Here is an 18530-nt window from a genome sequence, read left to right as displayed (position 1 = left end):
ACGTTTACACGAGCGTGGAAATTTTGAAATTTCCGTATTAATTGAATTGTTTGGTTTTAGACTGCGAAGAAAGGGGCATGGGTAGGGTGCTGTCCAACAAAAACGGTGCCATTCCATCACCATTCCCCTTAGGGCATTATTAACCCCGTCCCCATTTCCGGCCCCAAGTCTCCTCCACGTCATCATTCCTCTACAGTTGCGGCCCAGACCCCAACTGCTGTAACCCTGCAGGTTGCGGCTCGGGCCGCAACTAATAAATGACACTATTCACAGCTCCAACCTATTTAACTCGTAAAATAAAAAACGCTGAAAATTTATAACACGGAAAATTTAATTTCATCGAATACTGCAAAATTACAACATAGAAATTTTAAAACTGAAAATAAAATACATAAAAACATAACGTCAATTCTGGAAAACATTGGTGCGAGTCCAAATTTCTTCGATTAGATCGGCTTGGAGGCGAGTGTGTTGTTCCTCTTGGCGCATCGCAGCTGAACGGGCCATGACATTGCGGATGTCGTGAGGAAGGCCCTGCACGGGCGGCTCGGTGACAACGTAGTTGCTCCCGGTGCTGGCGAGCGGATCGTCGCTCCACAAAGTGACGTTATCTTGCTCGTCCTCAACGATCATGTTATGCATTATGATACATGCATACATTGTGTCGGTGATGTTTGACCGCTGCCAACCACGGGCCGCTCCCTTCACGATAGCCCACCAAGCCGTTGGACAATTCTTCCACTGCCAGTGCATACAGTCGATGCTTCCAAGCATCCCCGGGAAGCCGTGGGCCCGCTTGTGCATGTCGACCAACTTCCTAACGTCGTCGGTCGTTGTCTTTCGCAAGTACGTATCCTTGAATGCTTCGACGACTGGCGAGTTGACGAATGGCAGACGTGCATTTCTGCAACGTCGATATACTTTCCCGGCCCACAGCATCGGTAGTTTGGCAGAAATACGTGTCACGAGCTACAACTGCGTTGACAATGCGTAGGAACAACGGCCTCCGCATCCGAAACCGGCGACGGAACATCTGATCACTCCATCGCGGATCTCTAGAGAAATAATCCATGAAAAGCCGCAAGGCAACTTGTTCACGGTCTCGGTGAATATACATCCGGGTACATGGTACCCGGGTTTGTTGTTCGTTCCAAGCTTGAATAACAGCTTGGTAGCGTTCAACTTCGTTGTTGATTTCTTCTTGGATTGCCGGTAGCGCCTCTGCTAACGACCGGGACATTTGATCTTCGAATATTCTTTGACGTGGAGGCATTTTTTCGAATTCTAGGAAGAGATTTGAAGTTGAATATGAAGTTGAATGTGTATGAAAATGGAGTAGTATTTATAGAAAAAATTTTCGAATTAAAAAAAAAATAAAATTGGTTGCTGCCCGGCCCGAGGAGCGTGTAACGCTGGGCCGGGACTCTACAGTTGCGGCCCGTCACCGTGCAACGCCGTCCTAGGCCGGGACGCGGGACGCGCGACAGGGCGGGAACGCGGCCCCGGGACGGGCCTGGGCCGTGACTCTCCTCCGTGCAACGCTCGGGACGGGCAGGGACTCGCGAGATGCGGCCCGGCCCCTTGCGTTACAGATGCTCTTAGTACCTTAACTCTTTTTCCTTTATCAATTAGAAAGTAATTTTGTAGGTTTAAGAAGGAAAATGTAAATCTAATAGCAACATTTTTAACAAATTATTCTTTAAGCGAATTATAGAAGACTTTTAATGTGGAAATTTAAATTTTTTTAAATTATTCTTCTTACAATTTGTTTCCCATTTTTAATGTTGCAACATAAACTTTTTTTTCTCGTTTATTTACAATTTTAAAATTATTTAGGTTTGTCCATTTACTTTTGAAATATACGGAGTACTATAAATTAATAATATGCATTTAAAGTGATTATTTATAATTTTAATTTTCCCAAATAAATAGTTTCCTATAATATTTTATTTTAGAAGTATATAACGGCACCATTTTTGGTATAGAACACTCTCTATCTGAAAAAAAATGAATGGATTGGATAAGCACATCCACATTTCGCAAATAAACATCATTTATTCACTACACTGTTTATGAGCCCAGTATAACTTTGTTACTTTAGTCTTTACTCAAGAAATAAAACTAACAACTCATTACATTGATTCACTTAATTATATTTATTGAACCCATTTTTTATTTTCAATTTATTTTTTATTTTTATTGAAAATTTATTTAAATTAATTTTTCAATTTAATTAAAACATAACAAAATATAATTTTTCATAGTTCACGGATCCGACTTTAGTTAAGTAATTTTTCCATTCGTTCTACTATGTCGAAATGATGACCTGTTCAAAGAAAAAATATTAATACGTAAAATGTAATTACTTGTACAATTGAAACTTGAGAGACTGTCATACATATATGCTCTCCCACACCATGAGCGCTACAATTTGGAGGCATTACTCCCTTAATTAAAAGTCAATTAATCTAATAAATTTTAATCACTCTTATTAATATTTTAATAAATGCCGCGCGCATGCGGCGCTTACAGAGTCTTTTCCATAAAACTTTAATTAATTTAACGACATACAAGGATGGAAGTGCATGTAAAAAAATAATTAAATAAGCATTTAGATACAAGGTATAAAGGTTGAAGATTCCTTTCTTTGTTTCGTTATTTTCAGTGTACATATGCATGTTTCCACATGAATGAGAGACATTTATGAATTTGGAGAGATAGAGATATCAAATAAGACAAGACGAAGACTCCAAAACCTAGCAGCTTTGATTAGTTTAGTCCCAAAAATGACCTGTCAATTATGTGGCCTTTCATTTATGGCCTTGTTTTCAACCTTCACCCCACTATTACATGTCCTTTTGCTGTTTCATACCAATCAATTACTCCTACTTTACTTATCATTATTAATCAATCTCACTTTCCACATAACTTTCCAGTGTCTCTCTTTAAATACCCTTCCATTGTAGAGAGAGTGGAAGTGAAGAAAATAGAAAGTGGGCGTTAGTAATGGAGGCTGTTCCAAGATCTATCCATCCTTCCTTTAAATCAATACATGTAAGGAAAGATGATCGATCTCGGACCAGGCTTCATTCCTCACGCCTTTATTTCTGATTACAAATGCTCAGCTTTCTAGATCTGGTAATAACCTAGCTAGCTCCCACTCTTCTTTATTATCTTAAATATATACATACCCTAAATTTATAAATCATCATAGTATATATATAGTTTTAGGGGTACTGTTGTGTTGTATGTATCTGATATGTGTGATGTCTATGACTGTTTTTATATTTCCTTTTGATATGATAATTTTTTCTATATGATTTTCGAGTTTATCATGTGTTTAGCTTTATCAGCTTTTGGTGAATCATCTCATCTATATACAGATGATGTTTTGCAGTTACATACATGTGATTGGCCTGTTTATGTACAGGCCATGTTTCTTGTATTATATGCTATAGTTTTCTTCAATAGGGAAATATTATTCTACTGTAGTCTGTAGTTATACTCAAGCAAGATATACATTAATATAGTGATGACCATATATATATACATATACAGATACATAATTCTTTTGTTTATGTTTTATCTTCTATTTCCGACCTGACTATAAATACGTACTCCACATCACATGTGTTTGTGTTGAAACTGCTAAAATAAGAACACATTTTTAACTGAACTCAATATCCACTACTAATAAGCAGTGTGGGGTATTTTTGTATAACTAGGGTTAAGTTGGTGTTTACATATGTAGTGATAAGATTTACTCCATAACATTTCTTTCTCCAATAAACTTTCCAAGTTCAGATATCGATTTGTATTGATGTTTTGTGCTCAGCTGTTGACAAAATATACATAATTAGCTTAGTACTTTGAAGCTAATTAATTAATACAGGATAGGGTATATATATGCATGAGTAGTGACCGAATAATTTTAATTATCTTCACCACATAGATCTCTGCAATCTTATTAGTTGTTTAAACTGAATGTGATCTCAAATTGTAAAATGAATCCATGACTTTAAGGTATTTCAAATTTCTAACGCTACATATACAATAGATTGATTCATAGTAGTATATTTTTATTTATTTAGCTCTAACCTTGAATAGTAAATGATCTATAAAACTAGTATGAATATATGTAGGTAGGTATATCACATTCTTCTCCCACGGCCACGTCAATGCATATGTACAAACTTCAACTCTAGGCACTACAGATGCTTTCAAGTTATATCCCTTTTTGTTCTTTTCATTTGCCTTTGGTTAAGTCATTGCAGAAAACTCAATGCACAAAACCTTACGTTCTGTAATCACTTGGGAGTCGATGTGTATGGTTTTTTCTTGTTCTATCACTTTCTATTGGTTAAGTCATCTAGCTAGGAAACTCAATGCGCAAACCTCATCACACGTCGTGATCAAGATGCCCTCATGGTTGCCTGAAACTGAGGGCAGGGCGTCGCCAATGTTTTGTTAGGTGGTTACGGGCAACTTGGTTCAAGAAATGGCCGAGACTCACGGGGTATAAAGGGTGTAGTACCTTGTTATGTTGGCATATGCTTCATTCCTGGGTTTATGGCCTCTGACAGGTGCGCACCCTATCGTTCATAGGATGGAGCTCAAGGTTGGGGTGATTCCATCGGCCTAAGTGTATACGCGGAGGGATTGTCGAGAAAGTCAATTATTTTTGCGGGGTTAATTTTATAAGCATATGCGGGGTTCTAGTCCCCCCCGAGAAATAACCGAGGTATTGTTGATATGTTAGCTTTGGAAGCTGCGCTAGTTGACTCTCAAAGGCTGAAGCGTACTCGTCCAAGACCCATCCTGCGTACTGGCATGTAGCGCTTTGTAGGCGTTCAGAGCGTACCTAATTTCAAACCTCTTTTGGAGTTCACGTGCAACGTCTGCGAAAGTAACCAATGGCGAGCGTTGTAGAAGGATTTGAATCCACGTCATGGCCGGAGGCGTCCACCCGACATGTGTGGACAAGGAAGTACTTTTGAGCCCTCACGATCCAAGATATCACATCTCTCCCATCAAATTGTGTTGATGATGAATTCCCCGAGCTCTCAAAATTGCTCCTCAAAACAGTGGTTTTGTTCCTACATTGCTTTCTCTAAACCTTTGACTCACTCGTTCATGCGCGTAGCCATTTCTTTCCAATTTGTTAGAGATTTGAAGTAGAAGAAAGACAAGTGTTTTACAAATTGTAAAGAACTGCAGTAAAATTTAATGATACTCCTTCAAAAATGAAGGTCCTCGGGAATTGTCATTCATTCCAACTTGATTCTCCAAAGAACGTACTTTTACATTTCTATGCATTTTATACTTCTGAAATTAAAAACAAAACAATAATAATAAACTAAAGCAATATTCTCCACTTAAGCACTACTTTGGCAACTCTCTTGAATAACTTTGTAAACGGTGCATTTTGTTCACCTTCCGGGGGTTACGTGTAGAACATCCGACAAGCTACGTCAATTAAAATTGGCTGGAAAATTAACGTCAAGGGAAATCGACACAATGTCCAAAGTTCATCGTATTTCCCACCACTTTTAATGTTCGTGGAAAATACCATTTTTTTGGGAAAAGTTCATGGTTTTACGGGTATTTTCCCAAGAAAATATACGAGGCATCAGATTTTATGGAGAAACAGTACCTGAAACATTTGGCTACGTCTAGTGAGAGTCCTACTTGAGAGGCTTCATACCCTAAGACAATACCACAAATGTTGCAATGTAATGTTAAGCAGAGGTTGTAAATGAGGCATATATCATGTAATAAGGCAGTCCACAAAAGTTGTAACGTATCTCACCTTAAGTTGTAATATCAACGTATGATGTATAAAAAGTTACCTTTTCAACCCTGAATTCATTGACTGCTTGTCGAAGAGAATCATCCGATAATATCAACCGTGACAAAGCTCCAGTGCTCAGCCTAACGATCATCGGTCGGAAGACTTTAGGACTTCTAAGGAAGTGTATAATATTTGACAACCACAAGCATGAAAAATGATTTATAATTTAAAGTTTGTTCAGAGTACCCTAATTTCTTTGCAGCATCTGAAACAGAACCTCCAACTGCAAATATAAGGTCAATCAAAGATTTCATTCCCTGAAAATTTTGGGAGTAAATAATGATCAATAATTGTGTTGTGTTGACAAAAACGAGAGCTGGACATAATGAGAAGGCATTAAGGCAAACCAGAGCAAATTTGGGGTTATTCGGTCCAATTTGAGACCCCTTGTCCAATCTGATAGTGGACTTTGTTGGAAGAATTTGAACAAGTTCTGGAGGAGGTACATACGTTTCAAGGTCGATAGTGTTCCTAACTAGACAGAGGCAAGTTGGGCCAAAATATATCAAGACAAAATCATACACTTATTTTCTCACTAAGATGCTTCACTCTCATTTAGAAAAGAAGATCCATTCTCTTCTTACTTCCTTACTTCAGTTCAACTCATAGTTTATCTAAAAATGGACCCCCTACAAAACTGGGATTAGCAGAACATATCCACCTTTTTCTCCTTTTACCCTTCTATTTTTGTTTTCATATTACAGGCGTCATTGCAAATGGCAGCATACAGCTTATTCAGAAATAAACAACAGAATAGACTAGGAAAGGCCAGGCACCCACAAAATAAATCCAGGAACAAGCTCAACAATGCTCCTGGCCTTTTGTGAAAAATAGAAAAAAATGAAATGCCTACATCCACCACCAAATTGCCATACATCCATTAAGCTCCCAGTATAACCAACCACATACACGATCACTAAAATCCAACAGAATACAATGTTAAATTCTCTAAATTCTGTCCCACATCGACTTGGTGAAGATCCCATCTAATCTATATAAGTGTGGATAACCCTCCCCCTTATGAGGCCTTTTAAAGGGTGAGTGGCCCATTTCTAATATGGTATCAGAGCGAGCCCAAGTCGATGATGGATTATATCTCTTTATCTCTTCTCTTGCCTACCCACGTGATGGAAGTCCGATGTGTCATTCCGGCCCACACGTGAGGGGGCGTGTTAAAATTCATAATTCTTGTCCCACATCGACTTGGTAACGATCCTAGCTCACTTATATAAGTGTGGATAACCCTCCCCCTTATGAGGCCTTTTAAGGGGTGATTGGCCCATTTCTAATATGGTATCAGAGCGGGCCCAAGTCGATGATGGTTTTCTCTTTATCTCTTATCTATCTCACGAGTGGAAGACCGATGTCCTTTCCGGCCCACATCGATGATGGTTTCTCTTGCATTGCCTACCCACGTGATAGAAGACCGATGTCCTTTCCGGCCCACACGTGAGGGGCGTGTTAAATTCTCTAAATTCTGTCCCACATCGACTTGGTGAAGATCCCATCTAATCTATATAAGTGTGGATAACCCTCCCCCTTATGAGGCCTTTTAAGGGGTGAGTGGCCCATTTCTAATATACAATGAAACTAAAATGACTACACTTGAATCTAAAACCGAGCATTCAAGGAATTACATGGACAAACAACCATGAAATTATTCAATCCATCAAATTGTGCCTGTATTATACACTTATTCAGCTAAGATACCACTCAAGCAAGTGGAAAAGATTAATCACTGCTGTCACGAGTAATGATCACGGTAACGGATCCCCTGAGCTCTAACATATGAAATCACCCACCAATTCAGCAGAATTTATCACTGATAATACAACAAAATAGCTACTTCCCGCGCTCATTTCGTTGGTTTCCCAAGCAACAAGCTAAGCAAATGAAGTTCAATATTATTCGACAAAAAAACCATACATGTGTGTGTTGATTTAGATCAAAATCTGACCATGGATTGGAGTATCTGAGAACGGATTCGGTGGAATGGAATCCAATTTTCAAATTAGTTTTGCCCTAAAAATCAGGGTTAATTTATTTAAAAAGTTTCTACTTGTACTAAACTTTATTTATTTACTTTAAAAAGGGAAAATCGGGTTTATGGGGGAGTTTACACTAAATATTACGTAAATGTACCCATTTTGTTATCTATTCCACAAATGGGAAAAACGCCAACCACATTGGCGTTTTTATTAGTAAATACGCCAACGTCATTGGCGTGTTTTAAGGTAAATACGCCAACGATGATGGCGTTTTATACTTGTGCCGTATTTTGGGTGTATGCTCTCGGATTGTAATTACGATTAAACACGCCAACTTGGTTGGCGTGTATAAATAAAAAAACGTATTTGTAAATGGCGTGTTTTCTTTGTTGAAACGCCGAAGCGGTTTGACGTTTTGTAAAAGACGCCATTCTGAGTGGCGTATTTACTTAATCATGAAAAACGCCATTCTGAGTGGCGTGTTTAATCAGACTGATATACCAGGCGTTCCTCCCCCAAATCGCGAAAACCTCACAACACACAGCCTTCGCGATTTCTCCAGCTGCGCGCCTTCTCTCCGTGATTTCGGCCTACATTCATCAATCGGTGCTATTCTCCCCCAAATTCATCTATTTTATTCGGTTAGTATGCTTACCTTTTACATAATTATAGTAATTGGTGGATAGCTAGGGTTTGTAATGGGTTGTGAATTGAGTAGAAATATTATGCATTTTGGATTGGTTGAATGATATTATTGTTGATTATTATGTTGGATTGTGTTGGGTTTAAGTTAATTTGTGTATAAATTTGATTATAAGCCTAAACCCTAGGGTTTTTATAGCTAAAAAATTGGGCAAATTGTTTTGATTTATGTGGGTTTTGGTTGATTAGTTTAGATTGTTAAATTTGTTTAGGTTAGGCAAAATTGAAATTGGTAGGTTGGGCGAATTGTTAATTGAAATTGTTAATTTTGTGTAGGTGAATTGGTTTATGATTTTGAATGTGCAATGTTGTGTAACTTGCTTATTTGATGTTGGTGTTCAATTTTGTGATATTGGATTAAATTGTATCTAATTATTGAAATGGTTTATGGTTGGTTATTGTTGAATTTGGTTTATGAAATTGGATTAAATGTTATGGTTGGTTATTGTTGAATTTGAATTATGTAGGTAAATTATGGCATCATCTTCAACCTCTCGTCGTCGGCTTGCATGTGGTCCTGCGGATCCATCTGTATTATATTTTCAGAGACAACACGTCTCTAACAACATATGGGCAGGAGTTCCATCCGAAGATGTACGCTGCCGACGATTTGAAGGAAAAATTTGGGATGTTCCCATCCAGCAACATGTCTTGACAATAGTGGACCAGATGGGGTTTGGGGGTATGTTAAGGTGTGGTAAACCAAAAGAAATTGACCACCATCTTATCACAGCTCTGATTGAACGTTGGAGGCCAGAGACTCACACGTTTCACTTTCCAGTCGGTGAAGCGACTGTGACACTGGAAGACGTGGAGGTCTTATGGGGCCTGAAAGTTGATGGAGAGGCTCTGACAACTTACATCCCCCCGACGGACGCGGGATATTGGACGGACAGGTGTATGGATTTTCTAGGATTCATACCGGAAGCATCCGAGTTGAAGGAAATGGCTTTTAAGCAGACGAGCTTATCGCGCCAATTGAGGATTGAGCTGTCTAATAACCACGAACACTACATATATGCTCAGCGGGCTCGTATCTATTGTCTGCTATTACTTGGTGGTCTGATGATCCCCAACGCCACCGGAAATAAAATTCCGTTCTTCTACCTACACTTTTTCATGGATATAGAACGGTGTTCTACATATAGCTGGGGTGGGGCGACGCTTGCTTGCTTGTACCACAATTTGTGTGAAGCGGCCGTTGGTCAGAGGACGGATGTAGGGGGAGCCTTAACTCTATTACAACTTTGGGCTTGGGAGAGAATCCCAAATATTAGACCGAGGATGCTAGATCCCGTGCATACAGACTATCTACCATGTGCAAGCGCGTAAGTTGTTCATTAATTGCGTTTTTAAACTTAATGTTCATCAATTTTCGTGTTCTTCGCTCATAATTTAAATTTTTTAGATGGAATGGCCCGGCGTCATATGTAAAAGCACCCGGACATTGTGTTGAAAATTTCCGAGATCAGTTCTCCATGATGCATCCTAATCAGGTACTTCATATATTTATAAAATGTTTTTGGTTTTTTGTTTTTTGTTTTTATGGAAATTATTTTGAAAAATTTGTATCACATGTAGTTTATTTGGAGGCCTTATCTCCACCGGGAGTTGCCGGAAAGTTGTGATGCCGGTCGTCCTATATGGATGTCGATCACAACGCTTATTTGTTGGAATCTGGCTGAGCCACACCTGCCACACCGAGTGTTGCGCCAATTCGGGATTGTCCAACCGTATATCCCGGATCTCCCCCGGTTCCACGGTTCTGATTTTTTGAAACAGGATCGCCGTGGAAAAGCTGGTCGGAATTGGGTTCAATGGCACGCCAATTATATACAGGAGTGGGACAACAGACACTTTACGATATGGACTGATCTGGAGGACAGTACTGAGCCTGTTGCAACGGAAGAATATATGAATTGGTTTCGCCAGATCACTGTGGTGTATTTAACCAAACCCGGCGTGCATGCTGAAGAGGGATTCCACGAAACCGCATCTTCTCATAACTTTACGGTACATTATTTATACTTAACTAAACCCTGATTACTTATTCAAATTCATATTATGATATGTACTTAACTTTGAAAAATTGTAGGTGGAGACGCTTCACAAAATACGTCACTATCTAAGTGGCCGAGCTGCGACAGGACATTTCTGTCCGGATATGGAAACCATTTCGAGGATGGTTGAAGAAGGACTGCAGATATCCGGGGAGCCTCAGCTGATGGACTACCCTCCTTCGCAGCGCTCTGCAATGGACGTGGACGTACCCATAAGGCAAAAGGCAAAACGACGAACCAAGCAGAAAACCGTCCGCGGAGAGTCGTCATCTCAGTTCGTACACGACTCCGATGACGATTTTGAGGACCCACCTCCACCGAGCTCTGCACTTCGAGGCCGTCATTCTATTAGCCATACCGGTGGTACCGGAGAAGATATTGGCCTCAGTGATGTCCCCGCTTCTCCACCGCGGTCGTCTGTGCAGGAGGATCTTGAGAACGCTGTTGTTCAAGATACTCCTCCCTCAAGGATCCCTAGATCTACATCTACTATTGGGAAGGGGATACGGCGTCTGTTTATGCGGAAACGTCGTGACGATTGAACTAATTTGAACTCTTGATATTACTGTAATTTGATATTGATGTTTTTTCATTTGATTTGAACTCATTGATTTTAAGTCTTTATGATTAAGTATTTGGATGTCTGAATTATTATTTCCTAGTAGAAATGAAAATGAAAACAGGCAAATAAAGAGATATTGGCGTTTTTGTGAATGTAAGTCTTTGTGAAAAACGCCAATGCTATTGGCGTTTTTAAGTTAGTTTATATTTTGCCCTTTTGTCTACAACGAATGCGGACATTCTGAACAAACACGCCATTCCCGTTGGCGTGTTTAATAAGACGCCATTCCCGTTGGCGTGTTATTTAAAAACGCCAACGCTATTGGCGTTTTTAAGTTAGTTTATATTTTGCCCGTTTTGTCTACGACGAATGCGGACATTCTGAACAAACACGCCATTCCCGTTGGCGTTTTTAATAAGACGCCATTCCCGTTGGCGTGTTATTTAAAAACGCCAACGCCATTGGCGTTTTTAAGTTAGTTTTTTCGTTGCTCGTTTTTTCTACGCCGAAAGCGGACATTCTGAACAAACACGCCAGTCCCGTTGGCGTGTTTCAGTAATAACACGCCATTCACGTTGGCGTTTTAAAGTGAAAAGACGCCAATTAAGTAGGCGTCTCTTTAAACACGCCACTCACATCGGCGTGTCCTATAAAAAAACGCTCCCACAGTTAAGAGTTTTTAATCATTTCATCATTATTCAATATATAAGTACATACAAATATTACCCTATACATTAGTCCAAATCTTGCTAAATACAGAAATCCAATATTACACAATGCATACGTTCAATTGTCTCGCCTTTTCCGCGTAAAAAAGCTACGGATCCCCTTCCCGATTCTGGCGGTTGAGAGTCTAGACGGAGGAGTCTCTCGCACAACGACATTCTCTAAATCAACCCCAAAATATTCGTCTCGCACAGAAGACCGAGGTGGAGAATGTGGGACATCACTGAGACCGATGTGTTCGCCTGTACCACCAGTGTGGCTGACAGAGTGACGACCTCGAACTGCAGATCTTGGTGGAGGTGGAGGCATAAAATCGTGATCGACATCATCAGTGTGACTGACAGAATGACGACCTCGAACTGCATATCTTGGTGGAGGTGGAGGCAAAGAATCGTCAGCGGCATCATCTATCAACTGAGTATCCATCCTTGGTGGAGGTGGATGCAAAAAATCGTCAGCGGCATCATCTACCAACTGAGTATCCATCCTTGAATGAGCATTCGGGCAGTTGCGCCTGTCGTGACCTGGTTGACGGCAATGTTTACATCGGCGTCGGGCTCGTGGCTGGTCAGCTTCACGGACATCCATCTGATTAGGAATCCTAGTAGTACGGTATCGACCGCGACTTTTAGGCATTAACTGAGCTCGTGAACATTGCAAAGTCCATTCAGGCACGGCCCAATAATCTTGGTGTCTGGGTGGATTGAACACCGTAGAATATTGGTGTACCCAAACACTTGTGCGGTATACGGGATCAACAAGCGACAGCATGTTGTCGTTTCTAAAACGCGCAACTGCCGCTGCATGTGAACATGGAAGTCTCCACATCTGCCACTTTTGACATTTGCAGTGCGAGTCCAAGTACTTTACCTTCCACTTATTAGCGCCCTTTCCACCAATTCGACGCTTTGTTCGAACCACATAATGCCCTGCAATTGTGTTGGGTGCTCTCACATTATGCAATTGACCTTTTGCATCATTTTTGCACACCTTTTCATGCGCCCACGGGGTAAGTGGTGTGGCACACTGTGTTGATGCAATTGACCGGTCATTGAACCATTCTATTGTCCTCCAGAATATCATATCAATGCAAGCTTTAATTGGGAGTTGTCTTGCGCCTCTCAACACATTGTTGTAAGATTCCACCATATTAGTGGAAACCTCACCCCATCTTTTGTGTTTGTCATACGCCAGATTCCATTTTTCTAACTCCACGGCATCAAGGTACTGCAAAGCCTCGTTGTTGACGTTTCGAAGTAAACGACGTCTGATCTTAAACTTGCGCTTCTTGGTAGCAATACCAATTTTCCAAACAAGTCTTTTGACCATGATACCTTTGTGATTCTGCAAAACATTCTTTCTAACATGTACCAAGCAAAATCTGTGATGACCCACATTGGGTTCTTCTTTCCATATGGGAGAATTCATTGCATCTATGATTCCCACATGCCTATCAGATATGACACATATTTCATGCTTTGCTACATGAAGTCTAATGCGTTCCATAAACCAATTCCAACTTTCTTTGGTTTCCTCATCAACAATGGCATATGCAACAGGCAAACATTTCTTATTAGCATCAAATCCAACGGCAATAAGAATTTTACCTCGACATCGTCCACGTAGATGAGTTCCATCAACCGTTAAAACTGGTTTGCATAGTTGAAAAGCCTCCACAGCTGGTCCAAAAGCCCAGAATACGTACTTGAATACCTTGTTCATACCATTGCTTAATATGTCATCGTGCATCCATTCCACAATTGTGCCAGGATTTTGTCTTTGCACTTCATTCAAATAAGCTGGTAAAACTTTGAACGACCACTCCCATCCACCGTATACAAGCTCAATCGCTGTCCTCCGAGCATACCATGCTTTCTTGTAACTAACTTTGACATGAAATCTATTTTCAATATCCGCCACAATTGCTTTTACCTTGTAGCAAGGATCGTTTTCTATCTGATGGCGAACACTCAACGCTATCATACCCGACGAAAGATTAGCGTGGCCATTATAGTTACGATCCCCCATGCAAGTATGAGCAGTGCTGAACACTCTAATTTGCCAGTGTTCATCATGCTTCCTCAGTGTTGCTCGGCACTCCCACAAACATGGCGGTAAGGACTTATCTTTCGGATTTCCCTGTGGCCACTTACAAACTGCATGCCATCTCTTTCCTTTACTTTCAACAACTGTATATGGTCGGATTTTTTCCAAATGCCAATGAGTCACAGCTGCCTTCAATTCCAACTTCGTTCTAAATTTAGTATGCAAACCGACATTGGTAGGATCCTTTTCACTCCAATAATGCACACTGGGATCATCACGCTCAAAGTTTTTGGGATCAAAACTATCATATGGACCTGGTAAGGTGCGAAAGTAGTTGATTCCAGGCTGTGGGAACTGTGGAACTACTCTTCCTCCAACTGCCCTTCCACCAACTGATGTTTCTCCAACTGCTGTTTCTCCAAGTGGAATGGATGGTCTTGAAGCAACAAATTGTTCATCATCCGACGGATCACCATCTGAGTCTGTACTAACCGTGTCGGAATCTTCAGAATTATAAGGTGATTGTGGATCAAGAAAGTCGGCTTTATCAGGACCTATTATGTCCTCCACCACATCACAATTGTCACGATCCCCTAAATGCACGCCTCCAGCTTCAAAATCTTGTGTTGCAGCTAAATATGGTTCTTCGGCTCTCGTAGACGTACCAACATCAAAATCTTGTGTTGCAGCAAAATATGGTTCTTGGGCTCTCGTTGACGTACCAGCATCATAACTTATGACATGATGACTATGATGTTGAGTAATTGCCGAATACTCAACATATAATTCAATTACACCTCCAATAACCATACTCTCACTAAACATTAGTTGCATGCATACTTCTTCTAGTTGAACACCTATAAACGTGACTCCGGATCCAAAGCATATAGTACGTTTCCATATTATTTGAATATTGTTTTCATATATGCTTATCCCCATCCTTTCACAAATTTTTTCCACAAGGTCATCGTACGAAATTGTTTCATCCAACATAATGAATCCTTTAGCAAAAGGAGGATCATACGAAATAACTGCTCCGGGAATTATCTTTCCACCCCAATATAAATTGACACACCACGTCATACTATCTGCAATAATGTAAAACACAAATAAATATGTATTATTTTTACATTCATCATTATGTAGAGTCAGCCAAAAATTGACAAAATAATTCTATTAAATACACTACAATATGTATTATCATAACAATCCATAAAATATACTATAACATATAATAGCATAACAATTGGTCAAAATATTTCCATTAAAATATATACTATCATAATAATCCATCAAAATATTAGTGTACCCATAATAATTGGTCAAACTATTATATTAATTACACTACAATATATATTATCACAACAATCAATCAAATATTGGAAGACTAATGTTTAGAAGAATGAGTCTAAAATTTGATATACTAACCGATTAGAAGGACTAATGGTTGAAAGAATTAGCCAAATTCAAAATATCCACGCTTAAATCCACCACCGGGTCGACCCGAGCGAAAGGTTTTTATGCGTTTGGGAAGGGTTTTCGCGTTTTGGGGAGGGAAAGTGTTTAGGGTCGCGATGTTGGGGGAGATCTGATAAGGATATGGTTCAACAGAAACACGCCGCTCAAATTGGCGTTTTTAAGCATAACACGCCAACCTCAGTGGCGTTTTTATTAATTAAACACGCCAACTACATTGGCGTTTTACCTTAAAACACGCCAACTTCATTGGCGTTTTTTCCCGCCGCTGTATTTGGCGAAAATACACCTCCAATACGACGCGAAGATAAACGCCAATGAGGTTGGCGTTTTTACTAATAGAAACGCCAATGTGGTTGGCGTTTTTCCCATTTTTGGAATAGATAACAAAATGGGTACATTTACGTAATCTTTAGTGTAAAGTGCCCCATAAACCCGATTTTCCCCTTTAAAAAAAGCAAACTTAATTTATCATAGTAAATTTTACAAGCGGGAGTCCATAGGGCATCCGCAACTGCGTTCGCCCAGCAATAGTCCAGTCACAAACTCCTCCTGCCACATCATCAGCACTAAAAATTCTCCTGACACATCATCCGGATAAGCAAATAGCTCAGCAATAGCCTAGTCACATCATCCCTAATTATATAAAATAAATAATTGACAATCACACAAAATACGAAATTAAATTTACGACACAGATACGGGAAAATCCAATTATTTTAATTAAATTTAAAAAAAAGTACATTTAAAAAAATTACATAATTAAAAAAAACTAACATCGTGCAATCCTCCGCGCCCACAACTCTTCAATTAAATACTTTTGGAGTCGAATATGAGCATCCGGTTGGCGCATGTCGGCATGTGCTTGGTGCGAATGAAAATGAGGTGCAAATCGCGTATATATAGTGTTTCGAAAAAAAAAATTTAATTCGCTCGCCGATCCTGAGCCTGCAATGGCGGCTGATTTTTTCGCCGAAATGGTGCTAACCGGTCCAATGGTTCGGCGAGCGGACCGAAAAGCGCCGGAAATCGGCTAGCCGGCCCGCTCGCCACCATTGGAGATGCTCTAAAGGTCAGGGGGCAATGTGGAATTATCCATATAAAAAACTGAGCGGCATATCTTCCACCCAAACTCAAAACCAGGGGAGTAGCAACAATGGCGTCTGCTTCAACGTTTAGCCTCTCTTCTCTACGTGCTGCTCTCCCCTCCCCTCCTTCTATTTGCTTTCCCAACGGCTTCTCTCCTTCAAACCTCAAAATTGCTCGCCCTAAGTCTGGCCCAAGGCAGCTCAACTCCTTTGTAGGTCTCGCTCCGTTGCTGCCCATCTTCTCTTCTCCAGGTACCAGAAAAATACTATCAATAAATTAATGCAATTGGAATTGGACTTTTTTGTTTAATCAGTGATTTTGCGATGGTTTCTATTTGCTCAATTTTACTTGTAATATTAGGGGTTTTCGGCTGGATAATTTCAAGGTAAAGTTTTTAACTAATATACATATTGGAAAATGAATGAATTCGAAAATGTGATTGTCTTCGATAATAAATGAATGAATTGGAAAATGTGATTTTCTAGTAATTATTTGTGGATGTTAACAGAAATAGTTGCTTATCAAAGTTTGCTTATCAGAGTCTAATTTTGAGGGATTTGATACTACTGAAAATGGTTTGATTTTGTTGGACTGTTGAATGAGTTGATAAGAAAATGTTTTTTTATCTCATCTCTGTCATAATGTTAGTTCTACCTATTTCTCTTTTATGGTGATGATGATTGCAAATCTTGCTATTACCAATTGTTATCTTAGTATCATTATCTTTGATGTAGTATGTTGATGGAATAAAACCCTTTTGTACTGTACATTACCATAAGGTTGATTTGATCCCTGTCCCCATAATTTTTTTTTCCAAACACTGTAGATTCATTTAGCTTTGAGCATTGCTTCCCCACGGTAGACAATGGTAGCCGTTTCTTTGCCATGAGACACGGGAGGAAGGTGCCCAAGCTCAATCGGCCTCCCGACCAGCGCAAGGCTCTTCTACGAGGCTTGACTACCCAGCTTCTCAAGTATGGTCACATAAAGACCACCCGAGCCAGGGCTAGTACAGTGAGGAAGTATGTCGATAAGATGGTCACACTGGCTAAGGATGGGACCCTACACAAGAGACGACAAGCCCTTGGCTTCATCTACGAAAAGCAAATTGTCCATGCCTTATTTGCTGAGGTTGGGGAGAGGTACGGGGACAGAGAAGGAGGGTACACTAGGATAATGAGGACATTACCGAGGCGTGGGGATAATGCTCCTATGGCTTACATCGAACTGGTCTAGGTTGTGATCGATATCAGTAAGACCGAGAGCTATTCTTTCATCTATCCTTGATTCGAATCAAATGTGATGCGTTTAATTAACCGAATCCTAATGCATGACTAAAAATGATCATCCATACGTGGAGGTGATTTTTAGATAGGATATAATTAGGTCATTTTTAGATCGATTTAATTCATAACACTGAAGCCATTTTTAGATTGTTTTAGTTAACATGACTCCATACCCTTCATATAAACTAAAACAATCTTAAAGTAATCTAGTTGTTATCTTTAAATGATACTTCATCCGTTCTACAGTAATAGAGGCATTTCATTTTGCGCACTCATTTTGAAAAAATAATTATAAATAGTTAAAGGGGAGAAAAAGTAAAGTAGGAGGAAGAATATTGTAGATAAGACTACTCTCTACATTATTCTCTCTCTTACTTTACTCTCTCTCCACTTTAACTATTTAATATCATTTTCTCAAAACGAGTGTAGAAAATGAAATGCCTCTATTATTGTGGAACGGAGGGAGTATGTGTTTTTAATTTCATCCTTTCGTTTTTTTATTTAATGATTAAAATTTGATTTCTAGTTATGCATTATAACATATAATTTTATATAACTACCCTATTTATATATTTTTAGATAGTAGTAACATGTTCATGATTTTTATATAATAATAAAATTAACCTTAATTATAATTATTAATGTAATGTGCATACATCTGAAATATATGCAAGTAACAATTTTTTTAAAAAAATAATGCTTTTAAACTTTAAATGTCATATTTGAATTCAAATAATACTAATG

General features: G+C 39.4%; 1 protein-coding gene and 1 long non-coding RNA gene across 3 annotated transcripts; one reads left to right on the top strand and one right to left on the bottom strand.

The window, feature by feature from the left end:
* Window positions 1-3037: 3037 nt before the first annotated feature.
* On the bottom strand, window positions 3038-6328 carry LOC121761275. 2 transcript variants are annotated; one of them, XR_006041962.1, is made up of 4 exons: window positions 6199-6328; window positions 6038-6108; window positions 5850-5931; window positions 3038-5705 (listed from the first exon to the last, which is right to left on the bottom strand). It is a non-coding gene; the product is annotated as an uncharacterized LOC121761275 (long non-coding RNA). The 2 variants fall into 2 exon arrangements; XR_006041963.1 differs by having other exon boundaries at window positions 3040-5931.
* A 10198-nt stretch (window positions 6329-16526) lies between these two features.
* LOC121761271 (50S ribosomal protein L17, chloroplastic-like) lies at window positions 16527-17931 on the top strand. Its single transcript, XM_042156916.1, has 2 exons — window positions 16527-16751; window positions 17327-17931. Exons 1-2 carry the CDS (start codon window positions 16568-16570, stop codon window positions 17734-17736), a joined length of 594 nt encoding a protein of 197 aa, XP_042012850.1. The 5' UTR covers window positions 16527-16567; the 3' UTR covers window positions 17737-17931.
* The last annotated feature ends 599 nt before the right edge of the window (window positions 17932-18530 follow it).

The sequence above is a fragment of the Salvia splendens genome, chromosome 13 (genome assembly GCF_004379255.2).
Source record: "Salvia splendens isolate huo1 chromosome 13, SspV2, whole genome shotgun sequence".
Lineage (NCBI taxonomy): Eukaryota > Viridiplantae > Streptophyta > Magnoliopsida > Lamiales > Lamiaceae > Salvia > Salvia splendens.
This window is presented reverse-complemented; position numbering and strand designations above follow the sequence as displayed.